Genomic DNA, 26,048 nt, shown 5'->3' on the forward strand with positions numbered 1-26,048 from the left:
AAGGAAGCAGCAAGCTTCATTGGGTCAGTTTCAATCCTAAGCAAATAGTGAGAGGTTGCGTTCTCCTTCTTTGAATAAAGCATTTTCTTTGTGATCTTTTTCCAGCAGCTGGGACCTTTAAAAAATAATTTCTTTTGTGGGTTTTTATATATTTAGCTGCATAGCTGCCTGTAAAGTTACATTTTCTTAATAAAAGTATTTTATATGTTGATTTGCCTTCTTTGAGTCTTCTTTGACAACTTTTTTTTTTCTTACCTAGACACTTTTATGTTTACTTCCCTCTATCACTTTGAATACTTTAGACATTTTAAAAAAATATATAAAAAGTTTCTCATGAGCTCATCACCTGGAGTTTTTCCAACAACCCAGGAGGAAGTGGATTTGCCTTCATGCTATGGCCCAACCCAAAAAAGGTGTGTTTCAGGCCAGTAGCCCTCACAGAGCCTTTGTTTTGCTGTAAGTCTCGTTCCTGCTGTGAAGCAAATAATTGTTCCACTATTTATAAAGCAGATGTGAGTGAAAATGCTGTAAAGCAAACATCCATTCACACACTGTTGGGGTGTGTGTGTGTGTGTGTGTGTGTGTGTGTGTGTGTGTGTGTGTGTGTTTAACAAAGCAGTTTGATCCTCCTTCTTTCTTTGATTGTATGTATCTCAGAGCTGGTGATGCTCAGTTGTGTCTGCTGCGTGAACTCGGAAACGTTAATGTTGTGTACCATTAATTGGCTTTTTCTCAGGCCAGTAACTTGATGAATTTATCCTCTGAACTGAGAGAAGTCTTGCTTTATTATTCTGTGAGACCCTAACGAGAACCTTTATTTTTCTGTTTGATGGTTTTTTTCTATGTTGCACTTGAAGAAACTTTCAAAGTTCTTGAAATTTAGTAACTAACTGAAGTGAAAGCATAGATTAACTGGTGGCTGCTAGAGGTTACTTGTTGCTGCTGGCCTTGTGATGCTTTTATTCACAAGCAGGTTGCCACCGGTAGTTTGCACAAAAGATGCCAACTTGTCTGCAGAAACTCGCTACTTACTCTCTGAGCTGCAATAAGAAACATCCGAGAAATTCCGATCCAAAGTGGACACAGAGAAAGCAGTAGGATACAACTTTTCAAAATAAAAATTGTATCCTGCTGCTGCAACCAATGGACAACCAAGTGTTACAGGAGGAAAATGGTATAGAAATTACTTTTATTTTTATTGCACAAAAGGACTCTATGGGACACTAGCATGCTAACGCAAAGTAACCCAAGGATCCAAAGTGATGATAAAACTAAGTCAATGCCGAGACCAGCCCAGCAGCAAGACTTAGGATAATGACTAATGTGTAATACATTATTGTTTGAATAACAACCCCAACACTAATCCCCTTTTTCACAGTTTCACTGCTGCTTCCATGAAAACGACTGGTATTTGTGGAAGCCTGCTAGCAAACAAAGCAATCACAAGGAGATTTTCAGTGCAACGTTATATATCTCTTTGCAAACAATGTTATCACCAGCCGGTGCCAGAATACACCCTTTTCCCTAGCAACTGCCAGTTGCCATTGGGCCACTGACTGGTTTCTCCGCCCATTTCAGGGGATGATCTAATATGGATAAAGGTAGCAAAGGTGGGAAGGAACCATTCCTTTTTAAAGTCATCGCCCACTGCTGAGTGTAGAAAAAGGAAAGCATAAGGGACGAAGACAAAGACCATTCGCATGCCATGTGAGAGAAAAGACAAACTTTAATGACATGTAGCAGTGGTATGTAAGTGTCTGGGGAGTTGAAAATAGGTGAAAATAAATGTTAAGAGCATCATGGGCAGCTCAGCAGAATCCTGAGCCTATAACAGCATAAGACTAATCTCAAAAGCAGACAAGAGTTTCTGTCTGCTAGGTCCACAGGAGACGGGGCTCTGCCACAGGGTTTGATTATTTAGGACTTTTATATGTAAGTGAAAGTTTTTAAAATTTTACTCAAGATTTAACAGGGAACCATTGAAGAAACGCTGACATACTGGGAATATGTGTTTCCTGTTAATTTCACTACAGTGTTGTGGATTAACATTCCCTTTGTACCTTCTGAAATGCTTGAGAGGGGAAACTCTTGGTACTGTCTTGGAATATTTACAAACATTTAGCAAGGCTACTGGTGTAAGTAAATTTATGCTGGAAATTATTAGAGTTTCAGTAAATGTGGTTTATGCTCACTGGGGAGTTTTTACACAAGGAAGTGTGCCACTTCCTTGATGAGCTAGCCTCTACACTTAGGTGCTTTTCCTCTACTACATACTCTTACAGTTTACAAACACTGAGCTGCAGCTGAATCAATGAATACCTTCCAGATTCTGGTGCCAGAATTTGAATTGATGGCTCATTTGCTAAACTTCTTCTTCTTCTTTTTTAAATGTATTTACATGAAAATGTTCCAGTGATTTTGAGTGGTTTTGATAATGGCCCTGAATGCTTTCCAAATGATTGAGCCTTATATGTAAAAAGTAACCTGAACCTGAAATGAGGAGTGGACAGTGGGACAATAAGCCAGATACATATGTGCATAATGCATTTATCAAAAAGAGCTGCATTTAAATGACGATATAAAATAATTTCAACAGTATGTTGATTCCAACCACACTGGTGCTTTCTTGCACTGTTGTGTCAGTAATGAGTGATGAATTAATCAATAAAGCATCATGGCCAAATCAAACATTGCACCCTCACATAATCTATGTGTGTTTAATGAGCTCAAAGTGCACAAGGAAAAAACATCCTTTATAGCCTTTTCCCTGTTTTTCTGTTAGAACAGTTACTAATTCAGAGCCGCCTTTTACATGCAAGCACATTCTTGTAGTATTTAATTTTCATTGATTATTCATATTCACGTTATATATCTCAGATTGTTCCCTCTACATTAAGTTTGTCTTCTCTGTCTGTCTCAGTAAAAAACAAATTGCCAAGTAAATGACAATTAAAAATAGAAATGTCTACTTTTTGAGAAAAGTGATCTTGAAAGCATTTTGCATTTTGGCAATTATCTAAACGACAACTTAGCGCTTAGCAGAAAAAATATACATGGATCTCTTCTTCGGTGCGTGCAGATGAACTGTGCATCAAACGCCCATTCCTTTGCGTTAAGTGTACATCGAAACATACATCCACTGGAAATAAAGAGAGACAGGTTGTTAGTGCAGTATGTGCAGCCCCTCCACCTATCTCCAAGGACATCCTGGCCTACTCTTCTTGATCATTGGCTGACATGGGAGAGTCTTCAACTGACATAGCTCTCCTCGGACTGCTGAACTATAAAAGCTGGCCAAGATAAAAGGCTCAGTATCTCTCATCCCTCTTTGATGGCTATATTTGTAATTCTCAAAAACGTTAATCATAACAACATTCAAAAAAGCTGCACTTGAGGGATATAAGTGAAATCAGCTGAACTTTTAGCAAATGCCAATCTAAGTTTGCCCTTAACACATTAACAGTTAACTGTCTAACCTTACCAACGTGTTTTAAAATCCCGGACATGCCCCACTTGGTCACAAAGTAGCTCAAGGTATGTACAAGGAGTATGCAACTGTTTCCTTTAGTGTAAAATAATTTATGAATAGTATATACATTTATTTTCATTTTTAAAAATAATGTATTTTTATTTCCTCTGAACTTCAAAATGAATCAACATCTGTTATAAAATGTACTAATGAGAACAAGCTGGCTTTATTACCTCAGACTCTTGAAGAGTCATGGCTTTTCCATCAGATAACTGTCTGAAGATTTCTGTTGATGAGCAAAAATTAATTGAATCTCTTAAAAGATACGTATAAAATTAATGTCGTCCACAACAAAAAGGTTAAAGTTTTCCATTGTGAGGTTGTATTTTTTGATTGACTCACTTCAGATAAATCGCAAACAGAAATAAACAGATCATAGCTTGTCCCACTTGTCTTCACTTACTGTTCATGCAGTCAAAGCGAAGGATGAGACTGATGAAGCTCTCCAGCGTCATGTGTCCAGAGGAGGCGCCGTAGCGCAGAGCCATCAGATTCAGCATGTCGTCACTCACCCTTATTCCTGACAAACACATTAAACACACACATTCATATTAATGACTTGCATTGAGACTTCGGTCAGAAACTCTTAGATTCTAACAAAATTAATTTAGAACTTTTGCATTAATAGTGACGTAGTTCCTGTAGGACAGTTCTTTAACTGAAAAATTACACAGGCGCTTGGTAACCCTGTGTTTATATAGGAAGTAGTGCTGTCAGCGTTAATCTCATTAAAATGAAGTTAGCGCATTTTGTGGCAAATCTCCGTTAACGAGTTATCACGGATCGCCCCGTGCGTGAGGCTGGATGGTGTCAACATGTTAACGAGCTAACCGCACTAACAACGCCATGTAGCCCCATTTTAACGAGATTGACGCTGGCAGCACTAATAGGAAGATAACCAGAATACAACCAGATGGCAATCGGCTGAGTCGAGTGTCCATTTTCAAAGTAAAGTGATGCAAACAAGTTGCTGTCATTAGCAGAGGCTGACTCAGATTGATTGCAACTTGTTGGCAGTTTATCCGCATTTATAAAAAACATGGCTGTTATTTGCAAACCTTCACCAATCTGTCAGACAATGATGCAGTCAATCTGAGGTAGACCATAATCCCTTGGAGACAGGTTGCCTCCCACCAGGTGAAATGAGCAATCTCTTTGCAATTGAAAATGTTTGCCATGAGGTTGAAGGTGTTGCGAGCTCTGGGCAATCAGTTGGTGATCTCAATTACTTGCATACGACCAGCACAAAGCATCATGTTTTTTCCCAGTCACAAGAAATAGCAGTCCTATTTTTGTTGTGGTGTGCCTTAGCCATCTGGGAGTCTAGTGAGAGGATTGCAGGAGAGTGTAGTTTCAGGAACATTAATGAATGAATGAATTCCAAGCAGGCCTACCTGAAACTAAGAATGCATTTCGTAGTTCCCTCAGTGACAGCGTTCCTGTTCGTGAAACATCAGTGCGGAAGAAAATTTCCTAGAAAACAAAAAGAAAAAAGCCACAATTGACATGTAGCAGAAGTATTATTCATACATAATTAACTATAGAGCAGTGCATGTAGTTCAAAATTTTTTAACTTTTTTCAGCATCAAATATTTAACCTAATTTTCATTGTCTTTACCTTGAATGTAACAACTTTGTTCCACAGACGAAGAAATTCCTCACTGTTGAGTTTTCCTGTAATTGATGTCTGTTTTACCCAACATTAAGGCAACAAAGCTATGTGTGCGAGTAAAACATGTACTGGCCAACTGGGTAGCTCCTCTACAAGCCAAGAAGCTGTGCTGACCAGTGTTGGGGGGTAACGGAATACATGTGCCGCCGTTACATTTAAAATACAAACTATGACTAACTGTATTCCGTTACAGTTACCGTTTATAAAGGTGTTATCAGAATACAGTTACTTTGTCTAAATGAATGGATTACGCGGCGGTATTTTCCTGTTTCATATGTTAGGCTATGCCCTCTTTATTTTTGGTTTCCACGCCGGTGGAAAAGTGCGAGCTGTCACTGAGCAGAAACGGGAGCTGGAAGTATGTAAATATAATAATAACCACTGCAGCCAAGAAGAGAGCCTGACGAGCCCAGTTGCAAGTAAGCTATTAAGACTCGACTGTACACCATGTTCCTGTTTTCCTCCAAAGACAATAAGTTCCGTTGGAGCAGCCTTTCAACGCCTCGCTCTGTCTCTCGCTAGCAAAGTTGACCCAGACAACAAAGTAAAGCTAGTTTTCAGCTACGAGCCCGACACAGAACCCACCGTATTAGCCAGAGGTCCCTTTATGGTTTTACGCCTTTACGGTTCAGAGCGCTGCAAAAAGCGCAGCCTTACCCAATGTCCACCTACTGTTACTCATTTTATATTAAGATTTAAACATCTAGTTGGTATTGGTATGGTGAATAACCTTCAGTAAAAGTAATAATTCACACCACAATAGTACATTCATGCAGTTGTAAAAAGCATGACAATATATTAAGTAATCCAAAGTATTCCGTTACGTTACTCTCATTGAGTAACGTAACGGAATACGTTACAAAATACATTCTGGGGCATGTATTCTGTAATCTGTAGTGGAATACATTTTAAAAGTAACCTTCCCAACACTGGTGCTGACCCACTAAAGCGTGAACTCTACATGACTGCTAACCATATGAAGAAACTCTCATAAAACCTCAAAGTGACAAGATGAAGACTTTTCTAACTGGCCTTTTTCCAAAAACATGAGATAAAATTAAGACCTTTATTTGGCAAGAACTCTGAGATATCCTTCAATGCTACATCCAGATGAACAGAATTTGTTGGGACTTCCTCACCTGGATTGTTGACTCTTTAACTCTGTTTAAGATACTTTTTGATATTATTTTCAAATTACTTAGCTTTAGTCACAATGTTGCTGTGATTAAGCATACAAATGTTTGCATTTGTCTGAGTGACTATGACAAATGTCACATGCACCACAACAGGATACATCCATTAATGCAACCATGCTGCGACAGGCATCAATACTGAAGCCTCCAGATTTCAGGTCTCCTAAATGAAACAGAAATATATATTTCAGCAATATATAAGTCTTAAGCTCTTGAGCTGTAGTCTCTTGAAGTGCAAACCTTTTAGGATGTTTTCATTTAGAAGCCTCTGAAGCTGCTCAGCATCCACTTCTTCATACTGGAAATGAAAACAGGATTTCTCTTATACTTCTGTTTATAAGCCTCGGTCATTTGTTAACGTACCAAATTAAACTGTCCACACACACTAGCAAACACACTCTGACTAATTTGTGTATTGCTGTAATTTCTCTTTTACAATACAAAATCTTTGCTAGCTTTAGCAAAACTCTAACCCATCAAGCTAAATATTGCGAGTTGTAATCCAGTTATTTCAAGTTGCCCAGAAATAATTAGGTTAGATGGAAAAGGTGGATAAATATTTTGATGATTAGCACTGAAGTAATGCATGGCTATTAGTTCAGCATGTGGGTGCAATTCTAGGGCCACTGTTATTCACAGTTCTCATAATTAAGTGAGTTACACATTGATTTTTGTTTTGTCTGGAAACATCTAAGTGCTTCCAAAAAAGATTTGAACTCAGATTAAAACCAATTTAAAAAAAAAAAATGTTTCCAATAAAGCTGGCTAACATTACTTAGCCAGTTAAATATTGCTACTTTTGATAGGACACCGAATTAGAAAAAGTTTGTCTATAAGTACCTTGGTTTTATTACTATGGACACTGAACTTGTCTTAAAGAAGATGTTATTGCATATTCTTTTTTTTCTTTTTTTTTTTTACTATTTTATAGTGCTCTAGACTGTATATCTAGAGATAAAATGTGTAATTTAGAGCAGCGGTCCCCAACCTTTTTTGCGCCACGGACCAATTTATGCCCGACAATATTTTCATGGACCGGCCTTTAAGGTGTCGCAGATAAATACAACAAAATAAAACTAGTACCGGTACCGAAAAAAAGAAAATTTATTCATAACACACGTGAAAAGACCAAGGAAAACCGAGTAAACGATAAAAACGATAACAAAATAACGCTGAAAACCATTTTTCCATTTTCATATTTTATTTCTGTCTTATTTATATCAACTTAGTTCTTCAGTAAGTTAAGCTTTCTTCACCATACTGACCCAATAATGTGTCATACAAGATATGCATATTTTGATCCTAGCTTAAATTGCTACTAAATAACTGTGATAAATAACCAACAGTGAGAAGACAACTAAACCACAAGTGCATCTTTAAAGTAGCCAAAAAATTAATCAGGATGATTAAGCTTTCACTTTAAAATGTCTCACTTTTATACACAACTGATGTTCTGTTGTGGATTTTTTTAGTTGAGAACAAATGTAACGAAATGCATTTAAACTTTCATGTTAGCACGTTTTATGTTCATTGTATACAGAAGTCAAACAGTTTTATTTTGTGCACTAAAGTATAATAGTTAGTCAAACCTCTCACAGGTAAGTTTTAGATGAGGATGAAAAAAATCTTATCAAACAAACAAAAGTTTCCACTGTGTGATAAAACTATATATAAGAGAAATAGTAAACTCAACAGTGTCAAGGATGCTTGTGAGAAAATAACAGGAAGTTACCTTGTCAGAGTTTTTATGGAAAAACTCTCTCCTTTGTTCATCATCCTGTCGATTTTTTACCTTGACCTGAAACAGAGAAATTAAATTCTGTGTTAAATAAAAAGCTATTTACATATCATTTAGCATATAACACAACCGCAACCAGACATGATTTATTGTTGAACACCCACCTTCTCATCAAGCTCATGTTTGTGATCACCAGAATTATCACTGCAGAGAAAGAAAAAAATCACAATTTATTTGTTCTTGTCTGTTTTGCATATATCTCATGCAGATTGTTCCAATTTAGCATTGTTGTGTTTGCACAAACAATGAGCGTGCATACTAGCAGTTGGTCTCTGATTTTGCGTGGATGGTCAGGATAAAGGAGGCTGTCTCGTTGGGATTGAAGGTGGATGGGACAATCAAGTATTCCCCATGCTTTAACATAAAGAACTCCATCACCTCACGGGCATTCAGGTAGGTTTTAGTTTGGGCAACAGGTGCCTGGAATTTGAAGAACTCCTCTGTAAACTTCCCCCTCTGTGTCTTATACTGAAATAACAGGTAGATATGTCAGCTATCTTACACCATTTAAAGTGGGGCTGCTGTATCTGTAAATGGGAACTGGATACAAACTGTTTCTTACTTTTTCAGTCACCTTGAAGGAAATCAGTGCAAGTTGGTTCATGTTCGGAATAAGAAATATACTCAGTTAGTGTCAGAATACAACCCTGATGAAATCTGTATACATCTTTTACTAATGATTATATGCCCTTCAAATATGATGACAACTGAGCCAAAGGTTTAATCATTGAAGGAATAGCAGTGCAGCCTTCAAGTTGAGGTCATCCTTATCACCATCCTGATGTGCAATACCTTTGCAACTTGGAAACGATTCAAAACATAAAAGTGTCATGACATTTCCATATTAGGCAGCAAAGAGTAATGTTTACCTCAAATATGAAAAACCCAATGTGGAGGTTTTGCGCCAGGTGTCTGTTCCTTTTTTCGGGCTTTTGCATGAGAGACACCAATATGTTTTTATCACCATCTTTCTCTGAGTATCCACCGCAAATTTTGAAACGACACTGTGGATTAGTCCAGAAACTGTCTAGAAAGCAAATAAAAAACATGGTTTATTTGCTGTACACAGAAAATAAAAGTTCAAAAATGAACCTGAAAGTAAGGCTGGTTAAATAGTCCAGGTCGGGTGGGTGAAAGGTTCACTTAACTTTTGTTTAATAAATGACAAAGTCATGCAATTAAATGAGCTATATAGATAATATTCTAATATAGATAATATTCTGTGGAAAAGACTTTACAACTTTGTTTATGGGTCTGTATTGTTATGGATGTCCAACTCATTCTTTCCATTCACAAGAAAAAACTATGTTACCATATTTGGGCTTTTAATATTGTAACATATTTGTTACTACTGGTTACAGAATTTTAATACCTACAATACTTGGAAAAAATAGCTGAACTTTGCATGCACATTTTTTTTAGTTTAACAAAACTCTGTTATGTTAAACTAAAAAATTAAGCAATGACCTTAATACTAACTACACTAACTAAAGAACTTGTTGCCCTATTGGACCTATTGTTAATTTTTAGGGTCCGCATCAAGACTTAAAGAATAATCTTATTTAATAATTGCTGAAATAAATTGCTACATAGCACCGATGAACTTCAGGACTATTTTATCTCTTTTAATTGTCTATTTCATCAAATATAATAAGATAGATAAAGAAACCGAGGTTCATAAAAATCTTAAATGTGAATCTGTTAAATATTAAAATCACACAAACACTACATGTATGTGTTCGTGCTTTACCAATTTGTGCTTATTTCGGTACATTCTTTCTAGTATACACTCTCGGTCAAAAGTTTTCGAACATCCCAATTTTCCCAGTTATTTATTGCAATTCAAGTCATTCAAGTCCAGTGAATAGCTTGTACAAAGGTAAGTGAACTGCCGGAGGTAAAAAAAAAAAAAAAAATGGCGTGGTTACCCAAATTAATGTACATTTTTGGAATTATACGCAAAGGCCTTTTTCATGGAACACAAAACAGGTTAGCAATTAAAAGCTGTGCTGGGACAATGGAGGTTGATCAAGCTTTGAAAACTTCAATTACTGATTCCTACAAGTGTTCCAACTTTTCTGGATTACTTCCAACCCCCTCTGTCTGCATAAAAGCAGTATGAAACACACTGTGGTACCATACCCTCGTGATCAGTTGAATAGTACTGTACTGCAGAAAGCACTGTGTTGCTACAAAAATGGCCAGAAAAATGCAATTAACAATGGAAGCGAGACAGACCATCATAACGCTTAAAAATGTATCCTGAAAAGTTGATTCTGTTCATCTGGACGTAGCGTTTTCAGTCGGAGAAACATTTCATGACAGTGACTACTGTTTCCTTCCCCCTCAAAAGGCACTCAGAAACTGGGGCAAACTCTGACAGAGGTCTGGCAGACCCAAAGCCACAAATAAATCAGAGGACACGTTTGTGAGAAACTACGCGGCTCACAGGACAACAGCTTCAAGCACAGTTTAATAGTAGTCATAGTAAGCAAGTCTCAGTTTCAACTGTGAAGAGAAGACTTCGAGCTGCAGGTTTGACAGGACAATGCTAAGACGTCAGAATAAGACAAAGAGGCTTGCCTGGGCCATGAAACATCGCCACTGGACTACTGAAGACTGGGAGAAGGTATTGTGGACTGATGAATCAAAATTTGAACTCTTCGGTTCACCATGCAGGATCTTTGTACTCAAGTAGGGGAAGGATGGTTCCACAGTGTGTGGCATCAACTGTCAAACATGGAAGAGGAAGTGTGATGGTCTCAGGCTGTTTTGCTGGATCCAGGGTGGGTGACTTGCACATAGTGAGAGGCACCCTAAACCAAAACAGCTACCAAAGCAATCTGCAGCGCCATGCAATACCCTTTAGCATGCACCTAGTTGTTCAGGTGTTCATCCTACAGCAAGATAATGAACCAAAACATAAATCCAAGCTATGCCACAACTACGTCAGGAAAAAAAGAACAAGATAAGCTTGAAAACATGGAGTGTCCAGCACAGTCTCCAGAATTAAATCCCAACGAGCTGGTTTGGGATCAACTGGACAGAAGAGTGAAAGCAAAGCAACCTACAAGTGCCACACATTTATGGGAACTTCTGCAACAGACATGGGAACAACTTTCAGAATAATATTTGATTTCTATTGTAGAAAGAATGACACAGGTGTGTCCAGCTGTTCTTTGGTAAATGGTTAATGGACTGATTCTTATATAGAGCTTTTCTGCTCTCCTGGAGCACTCAAAGCGCTTTGTATCTGCCAACGGTGGCTACTTTGAAGAGTCAAAGTTGATTTGATTGATAATGATGATTTTGGTCTCTAAATTGATTCCATGATTTATTTTTTTTAACTCCAACTGCTTATTTGTACAATGTTTTCATTTCAGAGTGCAATGAGACAGTAAAATGCATAATTTTCACAAAAAAATAAATAAAATTGGGATGTTCTAAAACTTTTAACTGATAGTGTATGTATTTAATGTTTCAACACATTTGCAATGAGATTTAATACCTCTGTAATTAAGGCAACCTCCAGCAGTGGTTCCTGCAACCCATCGGCCCTCATACACAGAGGTCTTCCACTGACTAGAGTCACTTTCATCAAAGAAGTCAGGAGACAGCCCACAGATGTCAATATCTGTGTAGAACTTACAGAAATCTTCAAAGGTCATCCTGTAAAAAGCAGATGAATTTTGAGATTACTTGTTTTACATCTGGATGGGATGTTAGGGTACAATGCAAAAAGTGTTTGTATTTTGTGTTTGTTTTTTTGTTTTTTAATTTCACAAGTTTTCTTACCAAAACTCTCCATCATCAGCCACTGAAAGGCACATTTCACGGTCTTCAGGACTCACAATTTGCCACAGAGGAGACCTCAAAGAAAATTTGTCATTTTATTTAGACAAAGAGACAGCTTTTCAAAATTCTTTTGAATATTCAAAGGGAGTTCAGAGAAGCTCTCCTGCATGTGTCCACAGCCATACTTGAAATATAGTCTTTACACTAGATAGAAGGCTACCACATAGGTTTTGACATTGATTTGCTTTCCATCTTTGAAGTTGAGAGCCACGAGTGTGAGTCTGACTTACCGATCACTCCAGTCTCCTTTCCACTCTCCTTTACCCCAGGGATTCCACAAACGCACCAGGTATACAATTTTTCCTCGACTCATCATCTGACCACAAACCACCATTTTTTTTTGTTAATTTTAAGTATCATTTGATTTTTTTTTTTCTATTTCCAGTACAAATCTTTACCTCTTTGATACCCGTCACAGTGTATGCATGGCCTGCAACCAGTCCATTTGGTAATATTTCATTACCAGATGTCTCCTACAAGACAAAAGCATTTGCCACTAGTAAAGTAGAATATTATACATTAAGAACATCAACTTCTATTGATGATGATGAAGCCAATAAATCATTTTACATGTGCAAGTGACTGTGAAATGGTTTGCTTGTGGCTAAATTCGACACTACTTTGCTCAGATGTTTTTCAGAATGTTATTTCCTTGCAGAGTTAAATAAATATACTAAATGTCAGGCTGGCACGAGTAAGCACAATAACTGAACAACAGCAGCTCTGGTGTTTTAAAACAGGACCCATTCATTTATATCAAACTGGCTCATGTAAGCAAAGGTTTTCCAGCATTTGAGTCTTGATTGTCTGTCTATAGCACACATAGAAACATCCCTGCCTTGTCAATGAACTTTATCCTTTGGTAATGTCAAGACCATGTTATAAGTGTCACAAACAATTGTTTTATAGCAGCATTTATAAAGTGACTGTAATAAAAGTTTATAACCATGACTAAGGTCCTTTTAGCTGCTTTGGCAGATGTTTAAACCTCTGTCTCTGGGTAGATTCTGACAAAATGATACCAAAACTGCGCCGGATACAGTTATAAAACTTTATAGGTGTTTAGTGAAATGAATGAAAATAAGTCTTCATGTATGAGTGAGTATAGGGCAGCAGACGTATCAGGGACAGTAAGCCAATGCTGGTGCTTCTGTGTGATGTGGTTCTACTTACCCTGGGAGGTGTACCACAGCCCATCAGTGTGTTTGATTTGCCAGCTCTGCAGATCAGCCCCCACAGGCTTGGACTCGGATGTGACAGCTCGATGTTAATGTGGACGCCGCCGGTGAAGTCCATCATAGCCTCTGAGGGAGTTCCAGCAATCATGTCGGAGTAGGAACCACAAACCCTGACAGGATAATACAGTTTGTTTTTTACAGATATTTAGAGAAATAACACCTTCAACTCTCATTTATGTCTAAGATTAAGATTGCATACTTGGCATAGGCTTTCTCCAGGAGAGCAGACCAGAACTCATTTGGGTCTTTGGAATGAACAAAGATTAGTCTGCCATTGATTGTTGGTAGTTTGTCATCAATGACCACATCCTCCCACTGCCCAAATCTCCAGAACTGGGGGAAAAAAGAATCCAGCATGTCACACTTGATTTATTATTTAACAAAAAAAGTCTTGTAGCGTGTTGGCGCTCGACCTCGGTCTGTAAAAGTTATGATAGATGAAAAGATGATTCGGGCCAAGAATTTTGTTCCCTTTTAGGCCAATCTGATATTTAGGAAAATACATATCCAGCAATTTGTTTCCTCTCCTGTGGCCCTAAAAGTTGCAGGATTCTGCGTTTACATTACACACAGTTTAGTTTCAACATGAAAATGTGTTAATCCAAAATATAAGCAGTAAAAGAATTATAAAAACCCGTAGCACATGCTTGTTAGCTAGTTTATTCTGCTGTAGTTAAAATACAAACAAAAAGGAACATCTCAAAAATAAATAAATAAATCACTAAGTATTTTTGACAGGTGTATTTTTATTGAACACAAGTAGTGATCAATAAAAATAATTTGTGTTGTTACATGTTGGTGTTTACCCTGAAGTGAAAAATCCCACAGTAGTTCTCATCAAATCCTTGTTCAAGCGGGACAACTTCTGCGAAAATGGATTTCTGGAACGTCAGCGCTCCGATTGACGCAAGAAACCAGCAGTTTCCTGTTCAAAAATATTCTCAGGGTTACCACAGGAAATCAGGTGAGGAGAACAATAAATATATTCATGAATACATTTCCCTACCTAGTTTCCCTTGACCAAAATCAAACCTGGAGACTCCGTCAAGTACAAAGCCTGGAAAACGAACAATTTCCTGAAAAAGGGAGAGTGCTGATCAGAAAGTAAAGTTCTGGAAGTCTTAAAGGAAAGGATGCACATTTCTTTTAGTGTATCCTTCACAAAAATGTGCATTTATTCAAATTATTTTAAGAGTCACAATAGCATGTTGAAGATTTTGTTTCGTTCAATTCAATTCAATTTTATTTATATAGCGCCAAATCACAACAAAAGTCGCCTCAAGGCGCTTCATAGATACAGAGAAAAACCCAACAATCATATGACCCCCTATGAGCAAGCACTTTGGCGACAGTGGGAAGGAAAAACTCCGTTTTAACAGGAAGAAACCTCCGGCAGAACCAGGCTCAGGGAGGGGCGGGGCCATCTGCTGCGACCGGTTGGGGTGAGAGAAGTTGAACCAAACTAAAAAGCATACCTGAAATCTGTTTGTAGAAAGTATAAGAGAAGGTATTACTTGTACTGAAAGCTGCAGTGTATCAAATATCTGTATCGAGCTGTGACAAACTAAACCAGAAACCTGACTGTGCTGTTTTTGAACCATGGAATAAGAAATTCTTCGTGTAGTGAGACTCAATCTAAATGCAGGTAAAGTACTAAAACTGAATTGCTCTTTTTATAATCAGCTGAGCAGTTTAGCTTTACAAAATTACCTAATATTAACATTTCAGCGCAACACTCACTGCTGGTCGGCGCCACTCCACACAGGCCAGCTCAGAAGGGCTCAGTATGCCATGGCGTAGTATCTCTTGACCAATGGACCTTCTGTCAGGTAGAAATGTCTCATCAATGAAGCTTACTCCTCGTGTGAGGCAGTACTGTTTCAACTGCTCGTAGTCTTGGCCCAAGAACTTCTGGGGCTTGGTGAATTTTCCGAAACCGTCCTTCTTGTAGCGGGCCTCTATGATGTTCAAGCATACACCGGGAGGAGGCATCACTGCAGTTTTTGGACTGTTTACAAGAATTTTGCATAAAAAATCCAGAAAATGTAAGAGATTAAAAAACGCAGCATTACCTATTTAAGGCTGGGTATAGATCAAGGGTGTGGGAATGGCATTTCAAAATGGGAAGTCATGACACAAATGATCACATACATGTTTTAAATAAATATAATGAGCTACAGAATGATGGAAAAAGATAATTCCATTATGGTGCATAAAATCATATTTGCAGCTCGCTGAAAAAGAGCAAAAATGAGTTCAAACTTCAGATAGTTCATGTGAAATTATTGCAAAGTGCGGTTTGCCCAACTATTATGAAACATAGTATATAACAAGATTATTATTAACATTATAATACTAATAATAATTAGGCATTTTTGAGAACTTTTTTGTCAGGAAAACTAGATTAAAGGCTTTTATATTAATTATTATGTTACATTGTTCCAAACATTAAAAATAGATGTAAAACGTAAAGGTTTTCATTATGTTGGACCTTATTTGCACCCTGAATAGAAAAACTTAAATTTAAAATTATACCTTAAACCAGGGGTCTGCAACCTTTAACACCCAAAGAGCCACTTGGACCCGGTTTCCACGCAAAAGAAAACACTGGGAGCCGCAAATACTTTTTGAAATCTAAAATGAAGATAACACTGTATATATTGTTGTTGTTTTTTTACCTTTATGCTTTGTGTGAACAACTAAAGTAAGTAAGTAAAGTTTATTTATTAAGCGCTTTTCACAGACAGGCAGTCACAAAGTGCTGTACACAAATATTAAATTAAACAATACAATCAATAGACATTATACACAATGTAAAAGATCAAATGTAAATAATGTAAAGAATATAAAATACGTAGATCAACAAAAGGCTTGTTTGAACAGAAAAGTTTTTAACTGCTTTTTAAAAGAATCCACAGAGCAACTAAGGTGTGTTGCTTATAAAATCCATGAAGTGCTACAGAGAAAATTACATTTTATTCATGTAAATAACACATTTTGAACTCTTAAAGAAATATAACAAAAGGAAAGACACCCAGCTGAACTAAAATGATCCATGTAGCAAACAAAAACTGTTGGGAGCCGCCAGCCTTATGTCGCCTTTGGGCTTTTGGAGCCTTGACCTGACTTTTAAAAAAATAATTGGAAAAAAAAGCACTATGCTGCTAAAAAAGGAAAAATAGATATTTGCAAAATTCTGCCTAAATATTATTTTACCTGGTTAATGTGTGTGGCGGGGCGTGGTCTGCAGCGCCGCTGCAGGGGAGGCAGACGCACCTGAGCGGGACCCGCAACCACGCCTCGCTGCCTTAAAGTCTGTGCTTTCTCTGCTGTTGAAAAGCTACAGCCGGCAGTATGCGTACAGCAACCATGTGTGAAAAGCGGTCAATCAAGAGATGCTGAAAAGCGTGTTCATACAAACATTGTCGGGTCTGCCGTGATATGTTTACAATAAGACTTATGGTCCCGAACCTCTGCGCACAGCGTCTGCAAATCGGGGCTGTACGAAGTCACTTTCATCTTTACGCAGGACTGTAAGCTGCCGTCTGTGAGGCGTGAGCGGTGTTTGTTTTAAAATAGTTCAAGGTGGAGAACAGATACCGACATAATGTGGATCCGAAGATCCATAACTGGCCTACCTGGGGTTGAAAGTCTCGATAAATGCACGGCGTTTTGGCGGGTATGCCGGCTTCCGCGAGTGTGACGCTTATTTTGAGCGATGAAAAATTAATAAGATATAATTTTATTTTTAGATTTCAAAATCACAATAATCTTCCAATTTAGAACTACAAGTTAAAAAACAGAACTAAACACAAATAAAATACACTTCAGCTAAATACTTATAATTTATTTTCCCAAACCACCCGGAGCCGCAAAATAAAGACGAAAGAGCCGCGGGTTGCCGACCCCTGCCTTAAACATTCATTCTTTTTCGGGGGCTTCTCTTTTGTTAGTGTCTAAAAATGTAAACAAATTCTGCTATAAACACTTTTTTATGATAGTCTTAAAAATATAATATCTTCATGCATGAACAATCCCTTGTAAGGTCAACTGCACCAGTAATAACATTTGAACTTACAAAGCCCATAGTTTGCATTCACAGCAGCAGGAAGCACCACACTGATACGAATGCAAAAGGATCATCTGGCTTAAAGTTTTAAAAGCAGGTCTTACCTCACTAACTCAAAAGTGAAAAGCTGTGCAGAAAAATGTGTAGTTGCGTCACGGTGAACCGGTGGGTGAGAACCAAGTAGCTTCGACTGTGCATTTAAGCACCTGAGGCTGTGCACACAGTCTTTATGTTTCTAACACAGATATGAAAATCACCTTTGAACAAACCACGCCTGTGCTGACCTGTAGCTCATAGTAATCTACTTCCTGCAAGCTACTGTATGACCAACAGAGAGAGGGCCTAGAGAAAGTTTCACTTTCATTCAAGTGACCTTCCACTACCCCATATTTATGTGTATCACAGTCTTATACGTTTATGTGTTTATGGTATCCACTTTCATGTTTAGAGAACAGCAGTTGCTGTTAATGGTTAGCCTGTCGGCAGTAATATTGAAAGTACTCACTGCTTGCAGTAGAGTAGAATAGAATAGAATAGACTGCCTTTATTGTCACTAGACAGATGTACAATGAGATACAGAGCATCTCCTGCTCACTATGGCTGTGCTTCTTGTTGGCTGCCAGTGTTTGCAGTCCTCACAGTATGACTGAAATCTGTTGTTTATATCTTTGTGTGAACCTCAAAAGTTTTATAGTTGATAATAAATGTTGCCATAAAAAAATCAACATTAGTCACCATTTTAAGATGAAGATCTCAGCAGACTAAGTGACGTGCTGAACACATTTAAGAGATAATTCTTTGTTTCTTAAAACAAAGCCCATATATTATATTTGTGTGACAGCCGTCCTACACCACATTTGTGCCCACACACCTGTCAGACAAAGAGCCACTTTACCCCGTCTGACCCAATTTACTTAGTTAATTACCTTTATGCAAACATACAAAGAAAACCTGTTACTGGGAGTCACGTGGTGAGTAAACTGTGAGTGTATGTGTCGCTTTAAAACAAACATCCTATGAAATATAGACGTTTGAAGCAAAGTGTCCTGCCCTAAACAGCAGCATGAAATGTATAAATTGAGCACATGGCTTGGACGTATCCCAGGCTAATGTAAGGTGTGTGCCAACTACCATGACACATGTGTCATGGTAGTTGGTGGCTAATGGTGGCAGGTGCACCTGCCACCATTAGCGTTAGACTTCATGATTATTCACTGTGTAAACAATAGCAGGTACACACTGACATAACAGTGGCAAGTCAAGCTGAACTCTCTGTGATTGAAGATACTAAAGGAGCCAATATTGTACTTATAGTTAACCTTTTTTCAAAAAGAAATTGAAAAAATATGGTTAAAAATAGTTTCTTGAGTCCAGAAGGGCAGTGTCAGCCTACTTTAATGACCAAAGTTGATTCAAAGGGTAATGAAAGGAATAAAATATTATATAGGCTGAGATACAGCTACTATTGGTCTGTGTATTATCTGTCAATCCATTCACAATTTAATTCAAGTCATAACTGAATTTTTGTGGTATAGAATAAGAAGTATTTACTAACTCATATTGAATATTATCAAAAGAATTAATTCACATGTTAATTATGTGTTATAATTTATTTTAATGTGAGATGGGTACATTTGCGTGCTACCATCTGCACGGTAGCATGCAAAGAACAACTATAATCTCCCATATTTTAAAACATGTTTAAAAATGTCATCTTTGGACTTTAATACAGGGAATCTGTTACCTGTCTGTCATGAGAGCTCCACCCTGAAACTACACCTTAAAAACAGAAAGGCAGATGCACAACAGACAACATCTGCTTTCTACATTTTGACTCTCAAAAAAACAGTCAAATTACTTTGTTTAGACAAAGTTTTAAGGTGATTTGAATGTGCTAGTCGTCTTTTTTCATAAAGACTGTGTGAAAAGTGGATTTATATTTGAATCATTCCAAACAAAAGCAACCATGAACTCACAAAAACTCAGACCCTGGATTCAAAACCGAGCTATTTTCCCATCTTTGCCATATTAGGTTTTGCGTTTACCATTAATCATTCTTGGACAGCTCATGCTTTGTGACTTGATACTTGCATATTTGCAGAGTTGACTGACTTGGAAGCTTTTAATCATGTACAGTGTTGGGGAGTAACGTAATACATGTACCGCCGTTACGTATTTAAAATACAAAATATGAGTAACTGTATTCTGTTACAGTTGCCGTTTAAAAAGGTGGTATTTAGAATACAGTTACTTTGTTGAAATAAATGGATTACACAGCGGTACTTCCCTGTTTCATATTGTCGCGGGTCAGGACTGTTTGGGTTTTGTTTGACAGCTACGTTCTGTAGTTCCAGGTGGCAGCGTTACGGTTGCCATGGTTACAGGGTGCCGCTCTCTCTGCGTGTTTCCTGGGCGAGAGAGGCCTTTTTGTTGTTGTTGTGCTAAGCTAATTGGCAGAATGCTACCGGTGTAGCTCTAAAGAATGTAGCATCATAGGCAGTGTAGTCCGTGCTGCAGGGAGAATTGACCCTGTGCACGAGAAAATGCTAACTTCCTGGTTTGAGACCGGATGTGGGGTTGTACATTTCCGGTAGCTTTACTTTGCGGTCAATCGCTACTGCGAAGATATCCTCCAAAATTGATGTCCAAAACTCGAAAACGGAACGATCGCGTTAAGTTACAAAGAGGAGAAGGTGGGAACACTCACCACTGTTGTGTCATAAAAAATCTAATGATCAATTTTGACGTTTAAAGAGTTTAGATCGATCAGTTGTTTACATCACTAAACACAAGCAGAACTGCATCACTGCAGCAGAAGACACATCGTCCACATTCAGAAGTATCTCTGTATAGTGACTGGTCTTATGATTTAAACAGGCAAATGTTCAGCATTCAAACTACAGGTGAACAATAGTCAAACCATATGTTTTCCCGTTATGTCGACATCAGCTAGTCAAGTACACACCTACACAGCATGTTAACAAACCGTGAAAAAAAGCCACACAAAAAATTAATGATTGCTGGTAACGGTTTCTATACATTAGTATTTACAAAGGGTATGTTGTGACTTACCTTCAAAATTACAGCGGTCCCTCGCTATAACGCGGTTCACCTTTCACCTCGCTGTTTCGGAGATTTTTTTAGTGCAAGTTTGCATGCTTTTTTACGTCCTGCGTCCTGATCGCTGCAGACGATCTCCTCCGTCTCTCCTGTACAGTACAGAATTGCTGCATCCATGGCTAGCAGTGTGACTCTGAAGTGCAGTGCTGTATGTCCACGATGTACACGAAACGTTTTGCACCGTCAAAAAATAAAATTGGCTACTTGATTTCACCTATCACCTATTTTTAGAACATAACACCCGCGATAAACGAGGGACAGCTGAGAAATATAACATTTGAATCCATTTTCTCTTTTCCCCTGAGGCGTGGGGGAAAAATATCGACAAGTCGATGAACATCATTTACAAATATATTGGGTAAATGCCCGAGACATCTATAGAAATGTAAATCGCCGCTTTATTTATTTATTTGCTTAACTTGTTTTGGACCGTAAACAGGGCGCGAATAGGACACCGGAAACAAAGCTCCCCACAGGAGTTTCCGCACCGGAAGTAGCATATGCTAACGTGCACATAGTCAATGGACTGCCATACACATTATGTGTCTGTGAGCGAAGGAGGGAGAAAAAGGACAAGTATGAGCTGTCATCGAGCAAAAACGGGAGCTGGAAGCATGTAAATATAATAATAACCACTGCAGCCAAGAAGAGAGCCTGACAAGCCCAGTTGTAAGTAAGCTATTAAGACTCGACTGTACACCGTGTTCGTGTTTTCCTCCGAAAACAATAAGTTTCAACACCTCTCTCTGTCTCTGCTAGCAAAGTTGACCCAGACAACAAAGTAAAGCTAGTTTTCGGCTATGAGCCCGACACAGAACCCACCGTATTAGCCAGAGGTCCCTTTACTACGGTTCGGAGCCGCGGACCTTCAGTAACAGTAATAAATCACAGCAATAGTACATTCATGTAGTTGTAAACAGCATGATAATATATTAAGTAATCCAAAGTATTCAGAATACGTTACTCTCATTGAGTAACGTAACGGAATACGTTACAGAATACATTTTGGGGCATGTATTCTGTAATCTGTACTGGAATACATTTTAAAAGTAACCTTCCCAACACTGATCATGTAAATGTCTGCATTTCTTCTATTCTTCTCTCAGTTCGTGAACAACAGACAGCTGTACCAGTAAAAACACAGAACAGGGAGGGCTTATTGAATCACGATCATGTGCTGACAGAAGTAGCCTCGGGCATTTACAGGTATGATAAAAACAGCAGAGTTTCTCTCCACCCACAGTCACTGCTGTGTAGCTTTTTGAGGTAAGGTACTCTCCTCGTACTGTAAACATTCTTAAGCAGCTTGATTTACACTTTTTTTTTTTACCTCTTTTTGCAACAGTTTTGTGGTGTTGGTATTGTTACATTATTAACGCTGAAAAATACTTTACAGTCTTATGTAAAAGACTCTTGGGCACGTTGAAGAAGAAAAACGAGTTTGTGTAATGAGAATTAAAGCTAATCTTTACACTTCTTAATGTTTGTTTTCAACAGCTTTCAAACCCTGCAGCTATGCCTCCTCCAGGTGTGTGCATGAACATCGTCAGTGCTCGCCACATGAAAAATGGCTACGGGACTGTCACCAACCCCGAGAGGTTCCTAAACCAAGACTTCCACCAGCTGAAACAGTACTGTCTCATCCAACATCTAAGGTACATCGATGAGATGTTTCCCCCTGACAGATATTCAATCGGCAATGGGATACTGAACCCTTCTGACCTTGACCTAGTGGTGTGGCTGAGACCAGGGGTGAGTGTTGAATTGGCTGAAAACCCCAAATGCAATTACATATAATCATGAAAGCTGATTGAGGAGAGGGTGTGGTCTGTGGCTCTGCTGCAGAGGAGTGGTGGGGCATTGGGTTTGGTGGGCAGTGCCAGTGTAACTGATCACACCAATCAGTCCAGCTCTGCAGCTCCTCTGCAGTGGAGCCGAAGGCCACGCCGATGCTCTAACAATCTACAGATCTAGATAGTTAAGGCTCTTCATGAAGCATAGAAATCTGCTGATTCATTTGTACGTTGGGTTATTGGAACCTTTGTTTCATAGTGCGCCTGAATGATTTACCAACCACAAACGAGGATGCACATTTTAGCTGCATGAAGTATTTCTTCAAGGGAAACAAAGACAAAACTGTATGAAACACCAACTGTTAATTTGCCAAATGATTGTTAATGTTTGTTTAACTTCTATAACTTTTGTTGCAGTAAGCCCAATAATAATAATGATGATGATAATAATAAAGAAATAATCCATAAAGATAACAATCTGTTATGTTATTTCAGAGAATTGTTACAAATCCATCGTTTGTTGCTGACGGGGTGTCCAGGTTCGACTTTGGTCAAGGTTGGGTTAGTAAGTATACTTATTCTTTCACTTCTTAGTGTCAATCTAACCATAATCAGCACAATTACTACTGCAATATCTGCACAGTAAATCATTCTGACAACTCAACTACATATTTTTACAGAAAACTGCTGGTTTATTGCCTCTATTGGAGCTCTGACATTTCAGAAACACATCCTTGGACAAGTTGTTCCACTTGAGCAAAACTTTGATGAGGATTACTGTGGGCTGTTCCACTTCAGGGTATATCCAGTACCATAATATCATTCATACCATTGAAAAAGTCAGTGGTAAAATGTTGTTTAAAGTTGTTTAAGGAATTACTTGAAATATTACGAGTCTTTTGTTTTGATATTCTGCCATTGTCGAAGATAAATCTCTAAAAGCAGGTTGCATTAAACAGTGCATAAAACCTTTTCGCTTTCTCTTCTCTCTCAACTGCTTAGTTCTGGAGATTTGGAAGATGGGTGGATGTCATCATTGATGACAAACTACCAACAATTGATGGCAGACTCATTTTTGTCCACTCCAGAGATCCAAATGAATTTTGGCCAGCTTTGCTGGAAAAAGCCTATGCAAAGTATGTAAAAACCCTGTGTTATTTCTCAGTTTACAGTGCTCTTTGTGGGAGTTATTTGTCAGTAAAAATAACAATATATCCACTTTTTTCAGGGTGTGTGGTTCCTACACAGATATGAATGCTGGAACTCCTGCCGAGGCATTGGTAGACTTCACTGGTGGGGTCCACATTTATATTGATCTGTCAAAGCCCCCTCCAGACCTGTGGGAAATGATGTGTCGAACTGGTCAATCCAAGTCACTGATGGGTTGTGGGACACCACCGGGTGTAAGCATTGATTTACACCACATAAAGCAACATGCTGCCTTGTAATCTTTGTTTTGAAAACAGTCTGGGGTGTCTGACTGAAAGATCGGGTGATAAAAAAGAACCTTCAGAATAATAGCTCTTAGCCCAGAGTTATCTTCTCCCAGCAGAAAAATAAAAACACTGTGTTGGGATTGTTCCATTTTGAGAAAGTTGTTTGACAACTCCCCCATTCACAGTGGCTGGAAATCTACCAGTCACATTAAAGTAAACAGCACCGCCCTATTCAAATATTTCACTGAAGTCAAGCGCAATACCTAGAAATCAGTACAGTTTAAAAGAATGAAGAAAATCCTGTACATGTCAATGCAAGAGTGAACCACTCTCAGAGCCATAGTATGTTGTGAAAAGAAAACACTGGTAAATGTTTGTGACGATCATGTTTTTAGAGATTTTTTTTTATCAGAAGTCAAATTAAAGTATAATCAGTGTTTTGCATGTAGTATCTTTCTAAATACCTTAAATTACAGCAGAACAGTACCAATACTTTGCGGGTTGCATTTCTGTTTGTATGAAAGAATATTCACCTTTTTAATCATGTAGTTTATTTTAATTAATTAATGACCCATAAGTGGCTCCACAGGATCTTGTTTTTCAGAGTTTGGCCCCTCAAACAGTAACTACACGGATAAGTCTTTTCAGACAAAGAGAGCTACTGATACATTAGACTCTGAAATACCTGTCCAGATGGTTTACTCTCATGATGCGTGAAAGCACTTAATCCAGCAGAAGCAGCTGTCTCATATGATGTATGATAATCTTGCTCCTTTTGAATAATAATAATGTTGATATACCCTACTGTATGAGTAAATGAAATTTAATTTGCTGACACACGAGTAATGCTAACATAAGCAACAATACACTGGTTCTTTACTACTTTGAAAAGCCAAAGTTTGCTAATATGATTTGGTTTTCTTTTAAAATTTGCCAATTAGCCAACTCAGCTCATTCTTGTGTGTTCACTATTTATTACCTGCAAGAATCAAAAGCAAAATGATATTTTTCTTAAGTTGTGCTAATTTAAACTGAACTTGGAATGTTTACATGTGTTAATTCTTTGTAGGAGACAACTGAAAACACTGTACTACCAAATGGGCTGGTCCAAAGCCATGCTTACGCTGTCACAGGTGTTAAACAGGTAAGGTCTGGAATTTATTTAAAAGATAATACAACATGCAGCAAACTAAAATAGAGTGGTTGTTAACGTTATATTAGCAAGAGTTACGTTTTTAAGTTTCTAATGATGTTTACCTCAGCAAACGATTCATTTCATTCATTTTAAGGTAACAAAGGTACTGAGCTTGCATTTACTGTAAAGCAGTGTATGTTTTATTAAAGAAACTACAAATGAATGCTGTGGTTTCCTTTGGTGTGCAGATGATTAGCCGAGGGCAGATGGTGAACCTGGTGCGTTTGTGGAATCCCTGGGGCCACGGAGAGTGGAATGGAGACTGGAGTGATCGGTTAGAGCATCTTGCACTCACCCTTTCTCTGGTTTTGTACCTCAGGAGAAAAAATACTGAGATAATTTATCAGTGGTGGAATAGCATTATATATATATATATATATATATATATATATATATATATATATATATATATATATATATTATGCTCACAGGGAAATATCAAGAAGTCCTGTGCGTTTTGTTTTAGTAATCTCCTCAATGATAAACTTAAAATAAGGGGCGATCGTGGCTCAAAGAGTTGGCAGTTTGTCTTGTAACCGGACGGTTGCAGGTTCCAGCCCCGCCTCGGACAGTCTCAGTCGTTGTGTCCTTGCGCAAGACACTTCACCTACCGCCTACTGGTGTTGGCCAGAGGGGCCGATGGCGCGATATGGCAGCCTCGCTTCTGTCAATCTGCCCCAGGGCAGCTGTGGCTACAACTGTAGCTGCCTCCACCAGTGTGTGAATGATTGTACAGCGCTTTGAGGGCCCCCGTAAAGCGCTATATAAATGCAATCCATTATTATAAATACATTTTTAGGCATGCAAGGAATCTTATACACTACACTGGCAAAAATATTCACTCACCCGTCTAAATCATTTAATCCAGGTGTTCCAATCATTTTCATGGTGTATAAAATCAAGTACCTAGGCATGCAGACTCCTACAAACATTTGTGAAAGAATAGGTTATTCTCAGGAGCTCAGTGAATTCCAGCATTACGATAGGATGTTCCAGTAAAGGAACTCTTAATGCTTCCGCATAACAAAGCATTTTTGACATGCTTCCAACTTTGTGGGACCAGTTTGGAGATTACCCCTCCCTGTGCCAATAAAACCGCGTACCAGTGCACAAAGCAAGGTCCGTAAAGACGTGGATGAGTGAGTTTGGT

The 26,048-nt window shown here is 38.3% G+C and overlaps 2 protein-coding genes across 5 annotated transcripts in view; one reads left to right on the forward strand and one right to left on the reverse strand.

Moving 5' to 3' along the window:
• Window positions 1-351: 351 nt before the first annotated feature.
• LOC146495743 (calpain-9-like) lies at window positions 352-17,880 on the reverse strand. Its single transcript, XM_085143797.1, has 22 exons — window positions 17,459-17,880; window positions 15,026-15,293; window positions 14,292-14,361; window positions 14,092-14,210; window positions 13,485-13,618; window positions 13,221-13,395; window positions 12,446-12,520; window positions 12,278-12,363; window positions 11,988-12,062; window positions 11,701-11,861; window positions 9,062-9,219; window positions 8,755-8,766; window positions 8,452-8,660; window positions 8,297-8,336; window positions 8,127-8,192; window positions 6,635-6,692; window positions 6,496-6,557; window positions 5,148-5,216; window positions 4,924-5,002; window positions 3,933-4,049; window positions 3,703-3,755; window positions 352-3,139 (listed from the first exon to the last, which is right to left on the reverse strand). Exons 2-22 carry the CDS (start codon window positions 15,275-15,277, stop codon window positions 3,113-3,115), a joined length of 2,097 nt encoding a protein of 698 aa, XP_084999923.1. The 5' UTR covers window positions 15,278-15,293; window positions 17,459-17,880; the 3' UTR covers window positions 352-3,112.
• Window positions 17,881-21,032: 3,152 nt separating this feature from the next.
• LOC146495744 (calpain-1 catalytic subunit-like) overlaps window positions 21,033-26,048 on the forward strand; it is a 28,633-nt gene continuing 23,617 nt past the window's right edge. For 2 of the 4 annotated variants that reach the window (XM_085143774.1, XM_085143775.1), the window contains exons 1-8: window positions 21,034-21,740; window positions 21,972-22,226; window positions 22,763-22,832; window positions 22,948-23,066; window positions 23,270-23,403; window positions 23,496-23,670; window positions 24,773-24,847; window positions 25,087-25,172. In XM_085143774.1, the coding sequence (XP_084999900.1) occupies window positions 21,990-22,226; window positions 22,763-22,832; window positions 22,948-23,066; window positions 23,270-23,403; window positions 23,496-23,670; window positions 24,773-24,847; window positions 25,087-25,172 (896 nt within the window). In that variant the 5' untranslated portion in view covers window positions 21,034-21,740; window positions 21,972-21,989. Of the gene's footprint in view, window positions 21,741-21,971; window positions 22,227-22,269; window positions 22,613-22,762; window positions 22,833-22,947; window positions 23,067-23,269; window positions 23,404-23,495; window positions 23,671-24,772; window positions 24,848-25,086; window positions 25,173-26,048 lie in introns of those variants that run through there. The other 2 variants (XM_085143772.1, XM_085143776.1) reach the window with 2 other exon arrangements.

This window comes from Neolamprologus multifasciatus, chromosome 19 (assembly GCF_963576455.1).
Source record: "Neolamprologus multifasciatus chromosome 19, fNeoMul1.2, whole genome shotgun sequence".
NCBI lineage: Eukaryota > Metazoa > Chordata > Actinopteri > Cichliformes > Cichlidae > Neolamprologus > Neolamprologus multifasciatus.

Bases quoted from the DNA above. Each gene is read 5' to 3' on its own strand.
- LOC146495743 (XM_085143797.1), bottom strand. From the start codon at position 15,277: ATGCCTCCTCCCGGTGTATGCTTGAACATCATAGAGGCCCGCTACAAG. The intron at 12,063-12,277 runs GTAAGTCAGACT...ATTTTCTTTGAG, and splicing joins AAAGGAGACTGGAGTGATCG to GTCTCCTCTGTGGCAAATTG. The intron at 11,862-11,987 runs GTAAGAAAACTT...TGCTTTTTACAG, and splicing joins GCTGATGATGGAGAGTTTTG to GATGACCTTTGAAGATTTCT.